The sequence below is a fragment of the Eurypyga helias genome, unplaced genomic scaffold (assembly GCF_000690775.1).
Source record: "Eurypyga helias isolate BGI_N326 unplaced genomic scaffold, ASM69077v1 scaffold5985, whole genome shotgun sequence".
Lineage (NCBI taxonomy): Eukaryota > Metazoa > Chordata > Aves > Eurypygiformes > Eurypygidae > Eurypyga > Eurypyga helias.
Genome location: NW_010250680.1, coordinates 21628 through 41489, shown reverse-complemented (window position 1 = coordinate 41489; position 19862 = coordinate 21628). Strand labels below are relative to the sequence as shown.

Here is a 19862-nt window from a genome sequence, read left to right as displayed (position 1 = left end):
CCTTCTCCTCAGGGCTGCTTTCTGGAGCTTTCACTGAAATGGGCTTAAATTATATTGTCGTACTGACCAGAGACTGCTGTGAGAGATAGAGCTTCAAAGCATAAGCCACAGTAGGGAGGCAAACGTTCATTTCATGTCCTGACAAGGGGGGCAGCAGGGCGTGGAAAGACCCAGTGCTTCGTGGGTTTCCCATCTGTCTCTGAATCAGTGCCTTTTCTGAACATACAGCTTCAAAAAAAGTAAAAAATATAGTAGCTCAGTTATCTCTGGAATGGAATCTAAACCAGTAACTGTCGTCTAGTCTTTGGAAGGGTACAAAAAGGAAGAAAAAGATGTTTTCATGTTAGCAGTGTGTTGAAATGGGTTGTTATCCCAGCCCTGCTGTGTCAGGGCTTTTTTTTGGTGAGAGGAGAGAGGGTAGGTTGGCTCCCTGTAGCACAAGGATTTCCGGTCTGAATAAAAAGCTGAGCCCAACATCGACAGAGTGAACAATTCACCTTTCACCGTCCTCATCTTCTTCTAGGTGCTCGGGAGACAGCTTTTGTTGTTGTTTTGAAGCAAAGGGTTATTCTCTCCTTCTTTACAGAGTAGCAGTCGTTGAGGCTGTCTCTTTCCAGAGCCAACCTCTCTCATACACTCTGCTGACGAACCCCAGCGGGCTCTTCAGGGTGAGGCAGGAGAGTGGGGAGCTCAGCCTGACCCACCCTGTGGACTACGAGAGCGAGCACCACCTCTATCACTTCTTACTCAAAGCCATGGAAGTCGAGAGCACTCTTAGCAGCGTGACTGAGGTACGTTGACCGCTTTGCTTCCTACCCACTGTCTCTGCATCCTGATTACCTCGTTAGTGGGACCAGTTACACAAAGGGATAGCCTAGAAAATTCGTGAAGATTCTTGGGAGGGAGGAGGCCTTATGGTGCAGGCAGAAGGCTGGGCTCTGATCTGGGCTCAGATCTAAGCTCTGCAAAATACTTGTTATTTCTCTTTGGCTTTGCCTCCCATGTGCTTGGAAGTGGAGGAGATAATACTTCAAGAGTTGCAGGAGTAGTGTGAGAAAAAGCTTAGCATCGGAGGTGGAAGGACGGGACTGCAGCACACGCAGTGACTGCCCAGGCAGTGTCCAGAACGAGGGGCCTGTTTTCCTAAGTGTAGAAACTAAAATCTCCTCTCAGCATGTCTTTTTGTCTTAGGTCGTGGTCCATATCACCGACGAAAATGACTGTTCTCCCGAATTCCAGCACTCCATTTACAGCAGAGACAACATTCCTGAAACCATTCCTGTTGGCACGTCTCTACTGCAAGGTGAGGATTATCCTCGTACCTTTTGTTTCGGTCTTGCCACGGACCTGCTAGTTTGTGTTACATGTTCATGTTCTCACCATGAGGAAGCACTGCCTCTTCCACCGCAGGCACTGCCTTTGTGAGATGTGGATGGTAGCCTTCCTGGAGAGCTGTAGATGGCTTTTAGTTATCCTGGAAGTAGACTTGGGAGTGCCTTCAGGTGAGGACCACCATGTTAGCACACACAGCTGTGCCCAAGGAAAGTTCCTGTGATATCCCAAGAGCAGTTAAGGCAGCTTAACTGTGACTTAGTGGGTTGCCATAGCTTGTTTCCTTTAAATCTTGTGGCTGTCTTTTAACTCAGCTTGGTAATCATTTTGTGTCCTGGAAGCAACTGCAACTAGTTTTTATTTTCCTAATTTGTTAAGAAAAATTATTTTTTTAAAAGGGCAGCTAGTTTTATCAAATAGGTATTAACACTGACTTACACGGTGTTAAAGGAGAAACCTTTGGAAAGCCTGTGGACCTTTGTATTTATGGCTGTGGCTTACCAGTCATCATTCCAAGTTTGTTGTGTTTGACTCGGCACATATCAGTTGCCTATAAACCCTGAGTGCGCAGTTGACATTTTTAGGGGTCAGAATAGTATCCTATTGAAAGATTGGGTTGTTGGAAATAATTTAAAGCCCTATCTTCCAACCTAAACTTCAAGGTCACTCTTGAAATACTGTAGTTGCACCAATTAGGAGTGAACTTGGGTGGTGCTGCACCTCTTGTCTCAGCCTTCAGAGTCCAACAGACAAGGAACAGCAGTCTATTCTCCAGCCTGTTTTACCGGTGTCAGTCAAATGCCTTCCAAGATGTCACGATCTGATCTAGTCTGTCATGGTATGATACATGCCATATGTGTGTTCTACCTGAAACTGGGAGAAGGCTTGCGGGCTTGCTGTCAGTATTCACACTGGAAGTTGGAAGGTAGTAATGGGAAGAACATGGGCCGACACCTCAGGGGGGTTAGGAACCATGTGAGAAACCTTTGCCATTCTGTGGCTGACTGGGTTGCTCTTGATGGCAGTGAAAAAGATAGTGTGATATATATCAATTGTTTAAACTGTGGATGACACAAATGTAGGTTTTAGTTGTCAACCATTTTTATTTCAAGGCACTTGAAGCCTGGCTTGTACCATGTTTTTAGTGCTGATGCTACACCAGCTGAATGTGCTGGTTTCATTCAGGAAAGAGTTAACTCCCTTTACCGTGGCTGCTAGGAAGCTGTTCCTGGATGCAGGGAGCAGCACTGATAAGTTCTCAGCTGGCGCTGGGCAATGCCTGCACTGAATTCAACGTCTTTCTCCGCTGCTGATCCTGCAGCTGCATTCCCAGCTCTCGCGGTCTCGCTACAGGCAGTGCTGGGACACACAGTTCAGGCACCTGACCCCAACTGACTGAGGGAGTATTTCATTCCATAGTGGGGCATAAGTGAGGGGTGGGTCTGGGAGCCATTATTCTCTTACTCATTTGATCTTTGACTCCTGTAGACTTACTAACCCTCTCCCTCACTCCTGCATTAGCTGCTTCGCTAACTCCTGTGCTGGCTCATTCATGAGGGAGTTGGTGGATTTGTTTAGTTTTCCCAGTCTTGCTATCACTGATAGGGTTCACTCAGAATCTGTGGCGACAGCGGTCGGGCTTCAGCCCTTCGGTTGTGACTCTTGAGCTGTGATCGCTCTTAGGCTCTCTGGGTCTGACTCCCACTACTCAACACCTGGTTGTGCACTGTTCAGTGGGTGGTGAGCAACTGTATCATTATTGTACCATATTGTATCATATGTTTTATTTTCTATTATTTTAATTATTTATGATTAGTAGTATTTGTATATATTCATTTAGATTCAATTAGTAAGTAGTTCTTATCTCAATTTTACAAGCTTCTTTATTCCTTTTTCCTCCAGTTCTCCCCCTCTGCTGGAGGAGGGGAGGAGGATTTGAGAGAGCGGCTTAGTGGTATCTTGCTAGCCAGAGTTAAACCATGACACTGAGCCAGTCTGTCTGCTTAGGCATTACGGGCAGATTTATGCTCACTGCACATGCTTTAAGATGCCTGGATGCACACAAGCAATGATCTGAAAAGCGTGGAGGGATGCTGTCAGCAGGTGTTAGTGTACTCCTTCAGCCACACCACTGTGCCGGCAGAGCAAGGCTAGGACTTGTAGCTGACAACTTCATGCTAACGTACTAGGCTTTGAGCTCGCTCTAAGCTAGTTTAAAGCATGGGTATCACTAGCACATACCTCTTTGTGTTTACTGTATGATCCTCAAAATACCTTTGCAATGCAGATCAGTTTGCAGGATGGAATGAAATGGAAGGGGGATGGAATTCCCGGTTGCTATTGGGAAGTAAGGGCACGTTTTCATCATGTACAAGCAAATATCATGTTCCCTATTTGCCAGAAAACCTCTGATGAAAAAAAAAAGTATGATGCTTAAGCACATAAAATGTATTTTTGTAAATGGTTACAATGTCTCAGTAATGACTGTAGATTAAATTAGATTTTTTCAAATCAATTGTTCTTCACTTTCTGCATGTCTTTCTAAAAACAATACTTAACCACTAAATTTTAAAGTCACTTTCATTTCAACCTTTCTTGAGTTTTTAATATATGTTGTCTTTCAGTACAGCAGAAGAGTGATTAAAGCCCTTGTTTTTATAGTCTGTAACACACCCAAACATTTATTCAAAACAGGATTTTGAGAGATGTTGAACTTTCTACAGGCAGAGGTAGCTGAAGTTTTTGCAACTAAGCAGCACAGCCTTTCAGTGCGCTTTTTGAAATCTTTCTCTTCCCCTTTGAGGGGAATTAACCCCTTTGAGTTCATATTCCCCTAGTGATGGGTCCTTGTTTCTTCATCTCATTTTTGGGTGAGGCTGTAGCTGTCCCCCAGGGTGTCCCTGCAACGCAATCACTGCTCTGCTTCCAAAAGGCTGTGTGCTACCCCAATGGCTGCCTCTGTATCCTCCTGGTAGAATAAGGAGTTTGTTTAACACCAGTGTGGGTATGAGCAGGAAGCTTCATTGTTTGGCTAGAAAAATGGCAGGGTAATTAAAGAGCCGAGTTCCTGTTCTTAAAAAGCACTTTTGATACTACGCTGTGAGCTGAAGCTCTTTGTTCTGCTGATGTGCTGCTTCTGAGCAGATGGGACACCCAACATACTGAATAAACACTTGCTGGGGAGGAATGTTTAATCACTCCTTGTACCTTGAAGCGCCAGGTAATTAAAAAGTACTTGAGCTATAACATAGCTGGGAGCTAATTAAATTTGAACGGCATCCCTGGGGAGAGTGAGGACACAGTTTATGACTGATAATGTTCTACCAACATGCATATTGATTGTGTGGTAATTACCAGTGTTGACTGCTATTTGTACAAAGCATGTTGTGTAGTATTGGGATCACGCTCTCTTGCGAACTCGCCTTGCTGTGATCACTCAGGCTGGGTTGGAGCCCAGGGAAGAGTTGTTTTGCTTTTTCTCTCCCAGCCTCCCGCTGAGTTCCCAGACTCTTACGAAAAATTAAGGCTTTTATGGATAAAACAGATTTTCATGACGTCTGTTCTCCCCCCCAAAAAAAAAATCTGAAGTTTACTTGGTAGGAAATATCATAACCAACCTCTTCTGCAGCATGACCGCTCTGTTAAATGTGTTCTCTAATAGTGCTTGCCACAGACTGCGACTCTGGCTCCAACTCTGAGATCACTTACTTCGTCCAGAGCACTGATTTTTCCATCACACGTCACGGGGTCATCAATTCTAACCAGAGGCTGAACTTTGAGCGAACAAACCATATGTATGAGTTTGTGGTGATAGCTGTCGATAAAGGACATCCCCCGCGGACGGGGACGGCGTCTGTGCGCATTCGGATGGCCAACGTGAATGACGAGGCTCCTGTCTTCTCCCAGTCCGTGTAAGCCAGCCTGAACGCCTGCTTTGGTTTTCACTGGTGCTGCTTATACGTGTAACCCTAGTAATACTTGGCTAAACGGTCTCTCTTTTTTCGTGCAGCTATAAGTACCAGTGAAATTGAGGGGTAATTTGTATTACTTTTGTGGAAGTCAGCCCTTCATTTCTAGATTGTATCAAAAAAGTACACCAGTTGTGGTTCCAACATATTGGCTTTATAAAGCAATTTAATATATTATATTAAATATATAATAAATGTAAATATGTAAGTATTATAAGCTAATTTTATGAGGCCCTGTTTGTTTAAAATGCCTTCTTTCCTTTCCTGAATTAATACTTTTTTTTTTTTTTTGCATAAGTTTAAAGTATGGACATGTTTTAAATATAAAACATTGATTTACAACATGAAATACTGGTTTACATTCATCTCTGTAGTATCTGATGCTTTCCATTAGTACATAGGGACATAACAAACACTGCATGAGAGATACTAGTCCTTTCTCTCATCTTTAGGAGATGAGAAAAGCGATCCTGGTTTGCAGTGCGATGTAGTATGGTGCATACTGATATCTTCCAAAAGATCCTTGGAAATTACGTAGGGCAAAGATGCAGGATTACAATCCTAAAATACATATCCTATACTGAACAATGATGCTTGACGTTTTAAACTGATTAAAGATGGCATGATTGCCTGTCTGAAGCTTAACAAAACTTCCATGCGTAATGCCTTTATAATCCTTGGCTGATGGTTAACATGGTGATGATTACATGCTGCCATTGCTCCCTTATGTCCCTCAGTTACAGAACTTTCCTTTCGGAAGATGCTGGTCCCAGCACCTTGGTGGCTACTGTTCGGGCAAAGGACCCCGATGGAGATGGGCTGCGATATCTAATTACGGGAGGCAACGAGGAGGGCAACTTTGAACTGGATAGTCAGAAAGGTAAGAAAAGAGGCTTTAGGGTGCAGTTATTTGCTGTCTAATCTGTATTAACTCTGCTTTGCCTCTGTGTCAAAAATCATAAGAAAGCACTATGTTTTATATAATCTGCAAATGGGAATGCTTTGTGTCAATGAGACTTAGCTCTTGTGATTCTGGTTCAAGGATTGTTGGACTTGTATTTAGTCAGCCTAAGTTGACCGATTCCTATGTTTTGCTACCAAAATACAAACTGAACCAACAACACGGTGGCAGAGAAATACGATGTTCACTTGATCTTGTTTGTCTGTTTACATGGTAAAAAAAATGATGCTATATGCTTCCAAATTTAGGTATCATTAAACTCCGCAGAAACCCACCGCCCAGCCTGAAAGGGCCTCAATACACACTGAACATCACTGCGATAGATGACAACGCCTCGGGGGGACCCAGCTCTCTCAGCGCTTGTGCTGAGGTTATTGTAGGGGTTAATGACATCAATAACAACAAGCCTGTCTTCAGAGAGGTAAGATGTCTTCCTGTGGATGTTCTTTTCCCATCCATAACTGGGGTTAGAGACTCTTCTTGGCCACTGGTGATTGCTGGTGAGCTGAAGGGACTGTGTTTGCAGAGCAGGATGAATCTACAAGCGAACACACAGCCAGCTTTCTTCATACTTAAAGAGCAAAGTCTTCATTCTCTCTTTTTTCCTTCTTCTCCCTTAGAGCTTGATTTTTTTGTGAGTATAAGTAATAGAAGTGATTTTCTTCTGAGTTCTCCTCAGGTGCGCTGGAAAAAGTATTGACATCGTGCAGCAAATTCATGTGTCTCTGTGTAATATATAGGGGTGGATGTTTGGGTGTATTTTTAGTGCGCTCACTACAGCGACAGCGCCTGGGTTCTGGAGAATCAGCCTCCAGGCACGTACGTGCTGCAGGTAGAAGCCTACGATGCAGACCTCGGTGTTAATGGAGAGGTGAAGTATGGGCTCATGCACCGGGACGGAGCTTTCCTGGGCTTCAGCATTGACCCAGACACAGGTCAGTAGCTTTCAGGTTACTGAGATAAAACGAAGATGGCTTTGTGTTGCGATGAGAATGTCACTGTATAAGTGTGTCCAGGTGGGCTCATGCTTTAACCATGTAACTGCTGTGTTAGCAATAACAGCTCGTAAACACTGAAAAAAATTCAGGGTGTATGGATGGACGTGTACATAGATTAAATTAAGACGATAGTGATTTAAATGACAAGTTAAATAGGGAAACAAACCCCAGTTCAATAAGAAGATAAAAAGCTCTTTTGTATCGGATAACTTCCTGTTGGGTCAAGTGTAACTATAAAAATGCAGAGAAGTGTGACTCTAGGAGCTTGAATTTGTTCTTCCCTTCAATGTGGGCTGACAGTTCTTTAGAACAGTTTATTTCTCATGTCATGCACGAATAGGAAGTCCAGTGTAGTGTGTATAGAGTCAAAACCCTCCTACCAGACCAAGGCAGTGACAGGCAGTCTTGCCGCATTGCAGATGAAGGAGTTGTAAGCGTTGGTGATGTTTCTATTGTCAAAACAGTGGGATGTGACGTGTGCATGTGCAGGACTGTGCAGGAGGCTGGAAGGGCTGGCAACAGAGCAGCAGAATCCTGGTCCCTAGCATAGACACATCGGTCTGAAGTGGCCTTCACAAGGCCAGTTTAAAGTCTCCCAATCAGAAGAGAAGATCTGAAACAGGGAGGGACTTGGTCCATAGAGAGGAAAAGCTGAATACGGGGAGAAAATTGATTTATTACCTGAACTATGTGATTCTACCCTATTTTAATCTGTTCGATGAAGCAGCCTCCAGATCCTGCGGTAGAGGTGACTTTGGTCACATCACTTGTGCCTTCTGTGGTGTGACTCTTCCCCAGAATAATAATGAGCCGCCTTTGAAATACTCAGTTACTTGGACTATCACTGTCGTAAACCTGAGAGAGGCCTCTCCGTGCGGAGGAGAAAGTCCTTCCGTGCTCCATGAGGAGTGAGATAACACGGTGCTCAGACCAAAGCTCCTTATCAGGACAGCAGGAGAGGAAGCTGTTGAGTGCTGGCCATGTGTGACATGAGGAGAGGGGAGACAAGGGAGCTGGAGTTGGTCTTGGCCAAGGCATGCATTGCAGGGTTGGTGTGGATTAAGCTTGAGCATGAGTGTTACATGCAGTCAGAACCTCCTCTTGTGCAAGAGATGTGATGTGCCGGTCCCCTTCTGCTGTGACATGCAGAACAGGAGGTGTCTGTGTTCCCAGGAGTCATCACGACCACGCAGAGTTTTGACCGGGAGAAGCAGAGGGAGTATACGCTGTCTGTTACTGCTACCGACCAGGCACAGGAACCACTGATTGGCCTGTGTCAGATCACCGTCCTTATTGCTGACGTCAATGACAACAACCCCAAGTTTGAGAACAGTCGCTATCAGTGTGAGTGTTTCTTAACTACCTGTCCCAGTACTGCAACATGAGCCTGGTTAGTAGTTCCTCACAACAGTGGTCAGTTTTTTAGGTGACCAGTCTTCCTCGGCTGCCAACTAAACCAGTTACTGCTTAACCCATCGCTAGTGGAGATACAAAGAATTGATCACTGTCCTCTTTATTCACTTCAATACTCTTAAAAACATTGACAGTCTTCACTGCTACAGTTCAGGAAGATCTGATCCCTTCCCTTTGCAGCTTTTCCCTGGCTGGTTTTTACTGCACACTGAATTTTTATTCCATGTCCCAAAACTCAAGGTGACATCCTAGCTGAGAAGTCATCAGCCCCAATTAGAAGAGCTATTGTCATCTGTGTCTCTTTGACACAGCACCTCTATTTCAGCAGGCTGGAGTGGTATTTATCTCTTGTTAAACAGCCCAAAATTCTTGGCTTCCAGCCTTTGGTGGGCTGTGAGCCCCGAAGCCTCCTGTAACTGCGCTGCTGTGCTAGCTCTTCCTCTTCACTCTAGGGCCATCCTCTTTTTCATCCCCACATGATGTTCTTTTCATCAGTCTTTCATTTAATTTTACTTGATGCTTCTCCAGTGAAATCTTGAACTTAGTACACTTGCACCCTCTACATTTGATGTCACACACACATGACAAGTGTATTCCCTCGTTGCTGGACTAGGACAGTGTAATTGCCTCAAAATGGCAAATAGTGGTTGATGATGCATGTGATGACAACTCCATTTTGGAGATGTTTTGCCAACTCTGAAGTGCCATGTAGGGCAAAGCAGTGACAAATACTTTGTTAAACTGAAGATGGCTCACAGGTAAGTCGTCTTTGGCATCACAGAGACCAGCATTTTAGCAGGATTCAGAAAGATATTGGATGCTTGCATGGCAGGATTTTAATGAGGAGAAGTCACCTGCTGGGAAATAGTTAAATATACATCCACACTTCAGGGTTATGCACAAGGACAGAAAGAAAATGGTGTTGCACCTTTTAGAGTGTCTTATAGTGACTAACTCCAAGTGCCAAATTGGTTAAAATGTGCAGATTGGGAATACCCATTTCTGCATTCCTACCAGTGGTTCCTGCAAACCCAAGCAGTGCTGAGAAGTCAGGTGGGAGTGATCTCACTGGAGACAAATATTTTCAGACAGAGCAGAGGAGTCCTTGAGGTAAAAGTAACGTTTGTGCAAAGATGAACCTTTCTCCTCTAATGTCAAACATGTCCTTCAGGTGAAACTGCCCTGGATGATTTTTTTCAAAAGTAGTGAAGCTGAGAGGCTGCCTTTGGTAATTATGGTGACTTCAGCACTTCTGAGGAATGGGCGGATTTTATTCTTTTTTCCATGAACACAGGGAACCAGCAAAGGTCCTGAATCAAAGGCAGTCCTTTGGGATGGGGAAATGGCAGATAATGGAGTCGCTTGATGCATAGCCCTTTTGTTCAGCATCTATACATCAGTAATCAATGCTTGTACGTCACAGAATTAAAAATAGCTTCTTCTCTAACAAGATTAAATGCCATTAGTCATAGGTTTCTATTCTTCCTGGAAACTGCTGGTTCTTGATTCCTCTGTACGAGGATATTAGTCAAATCCGTGATTTAAGCCATGCATCTTATCATCTTCCTGCAAAACAGACATTAAAGAAATGCTTAACTCTATGCAGTAGGGATGGTATAGTAAGTGTTAGAATTAAGCCAGCGGCAAGCAGAAGTACATGTAATGTGAGAGTAGGGCCCTTCCAAGTAATTTTGTCTTTTTTCTCACAATGTGACTTCACAGGATTTGACTATGAAAGTGTAAATTTCAACACAAAAAAAGGCTATTTTACAGTGTTACTCAGCAATAAATTTCATTTTCATTAACCTATTTTAATACCAATAAATCTCTTCTGAGAGTAGCTTTGGCTGTTACTGACGTACCAGGGAGATGAATCCTAGGCCAATTACATGTCCTGGGGGATGAGGGAAGCTAATTAAAGCTTAAATTGATGTTCATGGAGCAAGCAGCTGTGGTGGTTTAAGGTTTTACTGCCCCACTGCTGCAGCCTGTAGATACTAAGGAAGAAAACCAAAACAGAAAATATGACTACTCCACTTTATAAATAGTGTGTGATTCTGATTGTCCCACCTTGAAAACGCTAGAGACGACACATTCAAGGGAGATGAAAGATATGAAACGGTTTCTAAGCAGAAGTGATTAAATAGGCTGTCTGGGTTGTCTAAACTTGAGGGCGATAGCCTTTCCACTGCCGGCGATGTCCCGATACACTGAGCTGGTGGGGCCTTCGAGCACGGAGACTCGCCTGTAGGAGAGAGGCAGCCGGCAGGGATGTGATAGCTTTACATACAGTTGTGCCTCCCAGAGAGGAGGGGAGTGGAAAATGACTGCTCATGATTTCTCATCGTTTTGTTGGTGTCCCTAGGAGTCGGCTTTTAGGAAGACAAAATGCATTATTTTTTTGTGCGCTGAGTACTTCAGCTGTGCGACTGTGCCACCAGATTTTTAGATGATGATTACAAAAGCAGGTTCAAAGGATTGGTCTGTCTAGGGCTACAGACACAAAGACAATGCCTGTCTCAGTTGGATTGCTGGGAACAGGGAGAGAGACCTAAGGAAAGGGGCACGTATAAAAAGATCATTGCACCCTTGCCCTGGGCAGCTTCTCCAAAACACTGGGCTGCTGGGGGGTCTTCGCTATGACTTGAGTCTTCATGCTTTGCCATTACTGCTGGCAATGCTGCCACCACCACTCAGAGTCAGGATTAATGCAATTCATGCAGAATTCCTTTTGATGCCAAACTGCTTTTGTCGGCCGCTGAGCCCAGCAGCCAGGGCTGTGATCCGAATCAGCAGGTGGTTTGCCAGCGCTGCCATGGAGAGGCACGAGCCGGTAAACCGGCTTCATTAGCAGCCGGCTTAACAACCCGGCGCATCAGGGGAAAGGGAAGGGCAGGCTGAAAGAAGGCTGTAGGCACTCTGTTAGTGACAGTACTTTAGGACCGAAACATTTCATCTCCCGTGAAGGGGACTATGAGGTTTTACAGGATTATTTTTATTACACACAGCCTGGTAAACTGGAGCAAGGCCTGCTGACAATACCTTTGTCTTTTCAAAGACTTCCTCAGTGAAGACACCCCAGTGGGGATGAGTTTCCTCCGTGTCACAGCTCATGACAATGACCAAGGTGTGAATGCTGCCATCACATACTCAATGTTGGAGCACCAGCTGGAATACTTCCGGATCAACCCCAGCACAGGCTGGGTGTACGTGAACTGCCTGCTATCCCAGGTAAAGCGACTCTGCTTGGAACAGCACAACTTCCGACTCCTCAAGCCCATTGCAGAGGGTTAACCACCATCTCTTGGTTTGTACAAAATGGTTTGCCAACATCCCGGATCTTCTTTGTTTCGTAGACAACGCGCATTAGTCGCTATATTGTAGCGACGGATGGAGGGAACAGAAGTAGCACAGTGGAGCTGATGGTAACAGTCACTAATGCACTCAGCCAGCCGCCCCGGTGGGAGCAGAGCAGATACTGGGTAACCATCCCCGAAAACACCATTCGTGACACCAAGATAGTGGTACGTGCAAAGTGCAATTACTTCCTTCCCTCTCCATATCACCTCCTTCCTCTGTTGTGCTCTGTCTGCGTTAGGAGCGCATGGGTGCTCACCCTGCAACCTCGCTGCCTTGTGCTGTGTCTTACCACCTGCACAGCTGTGTACCCCCTTACTGTCTGTCAGAAGTGCCTGTTTCACAGTAGGCAGCGTTTCAGCTGGCAGCAGTTTCTCACACTGACAACCCTCGGCTTGTGCTCCTGCAGGCAGCGGATTTGAAGGAGAAGCAAGCCCATGCCCTGCCGCGTGGGAAATCCTTGAGTGTTCCCACCCAGGGCCAGCTCCTCACTCCTGCATCCTCAGCGGGCTGCGCTGCCTGCCTGCATCTTTCCTGTAGCGTTTCTCAGTTTAGCACTACAGCATGGGATGGCCGTGGTTTGTTTCGTGCTCTTCTAACCCAAACCAATTCCTTTTTAACCTGTACAGCCTTATTCTTTAATTAGAGTCTCTTCTGTAAATTGCCAGATAACTCCTGCCTTCCTCCTCCTGCATGTAATATTCAACCATTTGCAAACAATTTAGATATTGTCCGTATCTTGCCTGGTAAAATACACCACTCAGTGGAGAAACAGTCTCCTTTTGGATTGCTTTTGTTTTGGAAGGAGGGGAGGGATTTCCTTCAGCCAGTGACGCAGTTCTTGCTTGGCACATTTACAGGCACATCAGTGTACTGTTGATTAAAGACCTGCAGCAAACCTAAATGTTGTAAAATAAAACTCAGCTCTGTAAACTGTTTCTCTCCTGTGTTATCCAAGTCATACAGTCATGTATGTTCTTGCCATCAAGCTGAACATTTAACACTTGCAATCCCACGCTTCATGGACATATGTGGTGGCTCTTTTCTTCTTCAGACCATCAAAGCCACATCCCCTCTTGGTGATCCCAGGGTTACGTATAATCTGGAGGAGGGTCAAGTTCCAGAGACTAACATGCCAGTTCGTTTCTATCTGAAGCCAAACAGAGCTGATGGATCTGCTTCTCTTCTAGTCGCTGAACCACTTGACTTTGAGACAACTAAGTTTTTCACCCTGACAGTCCGGGCACAAAACGTAGCAATGACTCCTTTAGCTTCCTTTACCACAGTTTGTGTGAACGTAACAGGTAAGCTTTGCAGCTGTTAGAACGGCTCATTCAGAACAATCATTTGTGTTATTTTTAGTATAACACCATGCATTAAGGTACCATCCATAGCCAAGTCACCTAAGAATGCTTTGTGCGTTTCTATACTGTGAAAGTTGTGCAGCATTAAAAAGGTCTGTTAGAGACCATTTCTAAGTGCAACTGTAAATTGTGAAGACGTGATAATGCAAAAATGGGCTGTGTGGATGTTCATGCAACACTAGTGCCTGCTTTTGTAACTGTAATTGCAAAGATTTTCTTTTGATAGGAGGAAAAACCTAGTAAATATCCCCAAGCTATTGAAAGGAGGTGGGTATTACTAGAAATGTTCTGCGCTATAGAAAGAGAAACAGCCTAGATAGATATCAAACAGAAACCCAGTCTGTTTAGGGATTGTTGTTAAATTCAGAATTTTCTATTTAACATCAGGGTTAAAATAGAAATGAAAATGCAAGGGTCCTGACAATAGGTACCATTTTCAAATATTTGATCCAACTCTCCTTGTAGTGCTTTCTTTTTGTAAGGCTCTACTATAGATCCACACAAAACTATAACTCTGATTTTAATCCCTGTTTCTTGAAGCATATAATAGATAGACATTTAATATCTATAATGTCTTAATATTAAGACATTCTTAATATATAGACATTTCAATGAAAATGTGAGTAAGTCAAGTCTCCAGCAAAAACATTTTTCTCACTCACCACCATGGAAATGAGAGACCTAAGTGGTAATTTGAATGGGAATCCAACATCCCTGCTTCACTTTATCACAGCATTGTCCTGTCTTCCACAGTCCACCAAATGCAAAAACCCTTCAGGTTTGCAGGGCAAGAATGCTTCAAGTCAGGGTCTGAACCTCACCATAGATTGTGTCCCAAAAAATGTTTCCTATAGTGCTGTTATTGGTATGAGAATCAGGCAGAAACTTCATTTTGCTCACATACAAAAATCCTTTTTCAATTACTTAGTATTTCATATGAAAAAAAGGTTTACACACACGTGTATGCATTAGTGGGAGAAAAAAAGCAAGTCAAACACCTTTAAGAGAGAAATAACCACCAGAAAGTTTCATATGCAGAATTGTCCTTTATTTATGCGCAAGCACACAGAAATGGAAGTCTTTTATAGCAACTTATTTTCCTTACCTTGCTCAGTGAATTTGCTGAAACTTATCTCTAACAAGACATATTCTCGTCTATAAAGTATGAAACAAAAAAGACTGTTAGAAAGCAAGTTTTCACAGACAATTATGCATGTAAGAGAGAAAGAGAACTGGGATATACAGGAGCCCACACCAACAACCTAAAAAAAAGAAGTAATTTAAGACATTGGTCTTGTAAATAGTCGTGTGTCTGAATGAATGGAATCATGTGGCAGTAATAGAACTAAATGTGTGCTTGAGCGTTTGCAGCATGAGATATTAAGAATTTTGTCTGCTCTTCATAAAAACAGATGGATCCGAAGAACTGTCATTACACCTCCTCCGTTTTGACACTGTGCCACAATGCAGGAAAATGAATTTCTTAAAATGTGGCTGTTAAACTGTGAAAAGTTCAAAAAGATGTAGGGGACTGTGCAGCATTTCTGAGTTCAGTCGTCTCACAGAGAGGAACACCGGACTGATTTGTCATGGGTTGAGCTGAAGGACGTGATTCCAGAGCAGTTTAATAGGATCTGAGTCAGCGCTGCCATAGTTCTCCTGCCTGGCCCTTGTGCTCACCTGGTCTTACGCAGCAGTTTTAGGGAGAAAAGGTGTCAGAAACTTCAAAACACTGGACATGCCTTTTTCCGGTTTAGCTCTCTACAGGGGTCAGGCAAGGAAGACAAGGAAGACCAGCACTGATTTAAGCTCAACATGGCTTTGCGTTGTGCCTAATCTGACCCGACTGCAGACGGCCACTACCAGGGCAGCCCTTCCTTTCCTTCACCTGCATGATCTCATCACATCCCTTGTGTTGGATCTGATGGTTACGCAGCGGCAGAGCGTGTCAGATCAGCTAGCCCCATGCTCTCCAGAAAGTCAGTATTCTCTCAGAGCAACAAAATGAGCGCTGTCAGCGTTGGTCCACATCATCCAGCTTGCGGGAAGGGGGGGTCCCATGGCCTAGAGCAGGATGACAAGACTGGGAAGGTCAGCAGTCTTCCTTTGAACATCGGTCAGCAGTTACATGAGGCTAGTATGCAACTGCATCCTATATAATCATTAGGTCCTATAGCCTAACATAATTCTGTCTGTACCGCCCTGGAAAAGTCAGAAGTCACTGTCTTACACACCTTCTTTGTCAACTGTATAGACTACCATTTTAATTTCCATTATTAATTTTTTTAACAATTAATTAATAATTAATATTTAGCTTCCAGCCTTTAATAAAATGCTGAAATTAACTACTGCTGTAGATAACCAGCTCTTTGCAGACTGTGACTGAAAGGCCTCCTGGTCCTGGCATTCATGGACTTACTATAAGAAGATCACTGGTCAAATTGTTAGCTAGTGTCTTAGGTGAGATTATGCCACTGTCTCCCAGAAAATGCTCAGTGTCTGTAAAATGCCCCCTGACAGCTGCCATGAAAATGGGAAGAGCCAAAGTAAGACTGTGTCATACTGTGAACAGTATGAGTTCTTTTTCCAAGCAAAATTACAGTTGTGAGATAAAATACAGTAAAAAAAAGTCTTCAAACATTTTCTCACCATGGTCCCCATCACCTCCTTTTACAGATGTCAACGATAATGTTCCATTCTTCGTGTCTTCTAACTATGAGGTGTCTGTAACAGAAGGAGCTGATGTTGGCACAGCTGTGGTTCAGGTGTTAGCTACAGACTTGGATTCTGGCCTACATGGAAAGGTTTGACCTTACATCCAATTCTTTTCCTCCCAATAGGCAAGTTTCACTACTGTAATTAGTGGGAATGCACAGACAGCACAAGACAGGGTAATGAGCAGCAAGCCAAGCATTTGTCTAGCATATGCCTGATGTGCATAATATGGGATGCAGGCAAAAGAGATGCTGTTCACAGTCTTGGGATCCTGCACAATGGTAGCTCATCTTCATCCAGTAACCATGACAAAGCACTGCTGTGTGATTCTCAGGTTTGCTCCCATCACAAGACAAGTGGAGTTGGCTGCAGAACAGGTTTCCAAACTCTTGCCTCTTCAGCTCATTATTTATCTGGCCATCAGTGATTATGGTCAGTTAAATACGGCCATTTAAATATGGTCAATCAACATTTCATTTCATCATCACTGGTCAAATGGCTAGTCCAACCAACATTTGACCATCATTGTCATAATGACCCAACCCTACGAGAAAGCAGAGTTATGAAGGAAACTGCTCATTTTCTTTGCATTTTCCTGAGCCTTTTCTAAAAATCCTACTAACTTTTCTGGGAGGGAACTCTGGCTAGTAGAGATTTGTGGTTCTGTAACTTTCATTTTGCAAGTTCTGAGGAGCAACCTGTGTGGTAGAACTTCCTGGCAGTGCTCTGGGCATGACTTGGGGGTTGGGGTGGAAATGTTTTTTTTCAAAGGAGGAAGCCAAACCTTTGTTAAATGGAAGAAAAATGTATAGCTTTCATCAGTGGAGGTTTTAATTTGTTCAGTCCTGTTGAATGGGACCGAAACTCTCAGTTAGGCACATTTTTTTTGAGATCAGGAGCACAGTGGGTTGCCAGAAGGTGGGGAGACACGAGGGAAGATGTCATCCCATACTTTCTCTGTCCTTCTGCTATTCATGATCTTTCTTAGCCAGTACTGGCTACTGTTGGAGATCAGATACTGGCCTTGATGGGCTTTGATATGATGGTACAGCTGTTCTGTTTGAGAATTCTCGGGTGTTTTATTTCAAAATGAGCAAACGACTACAAAAAATTCTGTCTTTCCTTAGAATCTTGCCACTTTGCTGACAGCCCTGGAGGCTATTGGGGAAAGGGGAGCTCACAGCTCTTGGACATACAAATGAAAGTGGAAAACACAACCTCTCTTAACTATTTCCTTTTTAGGTTCACTACTTAATATTGAAAGATTCTAGTGAGGATTACCAGTTCTTCACCATTGAGCCTGAGACAGGAATTATTTCCACCCGTGTGTCTTTTGACAGAGAGAAAAGAGCCTCTTACTTGATTGAAGTTCAGTCTCAGGACTCTTCAGAATCTGCAAGACCTGGTGTTCATGGGCAGCCCAACACAGGTAAAACTAGTAAGGTATTATATACTGGGCAAAAAGTATCAGAAGTCGGGTTCCTTAACTTTTCTGGGCTTGAGGGGTGTGTGAGCTGCCTGGAATACAACAAGGGGTTTCACCTCTGCCATTTGTAGTCTGCATGTTCCTCTTGCATCTCCTTCTTAGACACAGCCTACGTAAGGATTTTTGTCAGTGATGTGAATGACAATGCTCCAGCATTTCCTCGGTCAGTGTATGAGGTCAGCATAGATGAGGACAGGGATGTTGGAAGCCCTGTTGTGACAGCAACAGCAGATGATAAAGATGAGGGTGAGTAAACCTGCTTTGTATGACTTTCTCTTTGTCTTCTTAGTATTACTCTGTGTTATGTGCAGGGCTACTGCCTTCTTGGGCAAACAAACCTTTGCATTCAGGAGATGATTAGGCATTTGTAAAAGTGAGGAGGCCAATTCTAGGCATATGGCAGCATTGGACTCACAGCCCTGCCGTAACTTCACAAGAGGTAACAATAAAAACTCACTCTTGAGCATGTGCTTGCTTTTTGCTGACTCCTGTGCTTTCTGGAGCTGCCAGTGCACCAGTTTTATATGTGACTATTGCAAGAAAACCAAGCCCATGTGCTTTTTGGTGAATCAATGAGTCGAATCTGCTTGAGGAACTTTGTGAAACAGTGAAAAATGTGGGATGACATGGCCAGAAATTAAGGCAGGGAGAAGGCAGGAATGAAGCAGGAAGAAAAGGGAAAGCCAGACCTTTTTGGGCTCACACTTCTACATCAGCTCTGATGGTGTGAAACTGTCCCCACGGTGTATTGAGACCAGATGTGCTGAGCCAGTCCCTCAGCATGCACCACCAGTCAGTTCCCATCTTTACTTCTGCGGGGGCTTTTTCACTACTTTTATGAATTGGTCCAGCTCAACTTGCTGGAGGAAAACAAACCGGTTGGTAACAAAGAAAGCAAGCTGGTGTGTTGGTGGCAGAGCCCAAAGGAACACCTGAGGAAGGTGTGGCTGGGAGCAGGTGGGAGCTGCCCATTCCTTTCCGTGGCAGTGCTGTAATGCCTGTGCCCCTCAGTGCCTGTGATGGAGAAGTAAGGAGGTCATTTAAACCCAACTGCTGCACTTGAGAGGATTTGGCCAAAGCAGCCAGCAAGTGATGCTGAAAGGCAGGCTGCAAAGGCAGCCAAACTCTTCCAAGTACTACACGATGTTGAGCACAGCCTTTTGACTTTCTTGCCATCCGTGTGGCTCTAGTCTTCTCATCCACAGGTGACTCACAACTTAAAATGCTGAACATTCTTTGTAGTCTTAGCAGTTCACCTCTTTAATTTGGGAAATTACGTTTGTCCTGGAATGCAATGTCATGGTTTTAGTTTGGGTTGGGTTGGGTTTTTTTCCTTTTCAAATAAGTAAACATGAAGCACCAAACAATTTTTTTTTAATCCTAAGTATTTATCAGCAATCAAACAACTGCTGTGGTATATGTTGAAGTTCTATTATGAATTCTTGCTCAAAATAGAGGACTTGTGTTATATTTTAGCACCATCCAGTGGTTAAAAAAAAAAGTCAAGGAATGTTGGCATTTGACATCTGATGTTTAGGAAACATTAAAAAAAATAGCTTTTAGTATTCTAATAGCTTGTTACTTTTTCTAATTAGCAAATGAACGCATGATAGAGGCACACAGCTCCTTCATTATCGATAAACAGGTGCTTGTCTGTGACTGGAAATTATATTTGTAAATATAAATGCAGACCAAACCCTCATTCTTGCATACAAAACCTCTTCAAATTACATACATGGATCACTCCATTTGTGGCTGTGGCTTTGTTTTATCTCACACACTGTAACAGTCTGGGCAAGTAAGGTTTCTCTTGGATACAAGTCCATGAAGTATGGCTGGATTGAGCATTCAGAGAGTGGACAGGCAATGGTCGTTTGCTTTCCCTTGCAGGTGCAAATGCCAAACTAAGGTATCAGATCACATCAGGAAATGTGAAAGGACTTTTTGATGTGGAACCTGAGGTTGGAACTATCTTCATTGCTCAGCCTCTGGATTACGAACAAGAACAACGTTATGAGCTCCGGCTTGTAGGTTCTGATGGAAAATGGGAAAACCACACCCTTATCATCATCAATGTCATCAATAAGAACGACGAAGCACCAGTCTTCACTCAGAACGAATATCAGGGCAGTGTCTTGGAGGAGCTCACAGATCTGCCTGTACTTGTCCTAAAGGTAAAGCAGTTTGCAAAAAGCAGGGCAAACCCTGATGTTTTGTTCAGCTCAATCCCATCCATTCACACAAATCCAAAAAGATAGTTTCTTTAGG

The 19862-nt window shown here is 43.8% G+C and overlaps 1 protein-coding gene across 1 annotated transcript in view; it reads left to right on the top strand.

The window, feature by feature from the left end:
* Window positions 1-586: 586 nt before the first annotated feature.
* LOC104509711 (neural-cadherin-like) overlaps window positions 587-19862 on the top strand; it is a gene marked incomplete at its 5' end in the record, with an annotated part of 37550 nt that continues 18274 nt past the window's right edge. Inside the window, 14 exons of the mRNA XM_010151747.1 lie at window positions 587-791; window positions 1192-1303; window positions 4994-5243; window positions 6038-6180; window positions 6510-6682; window positions 7028-7196; window positions 8433-8603; window positions 11731-11903; window positions 12029-12196; window positions 13084-13333; window positions 16070-16197; window positions 17351-17537; window positions 17697-17840; window positions 19485-19768. Of these exons, the coding sequence (XP_010150049.1) occupies window positions 587-791; window positions 1192-1303; window positions 4994-5243; window positions 6038-6180; window positions 6510-6682; window positions 7028-7196; window positions 8433-8603; window positions 11731-11903; window positions 12029-12196; window positions 13084-13333; window positions 16070-16197; window positions 17351-17537; window positions 17697-17840; window positions 19485-19768 (2557 nt within the window). The remainder of the gene's footprint in view (window positions 792-1191; window positions 1304-4993; window positions 5244-6037; window positions 6181-6509; window positions 6683-7027; window positions 7197-8432; window positions 8604-11730; window positions 11904-12028; window positions 12197-13083; window positions 13334-16069; window positions 16198-17350; window positions 17538-17696; window positions 17841-19484; window positions 19769-19862) is intronic.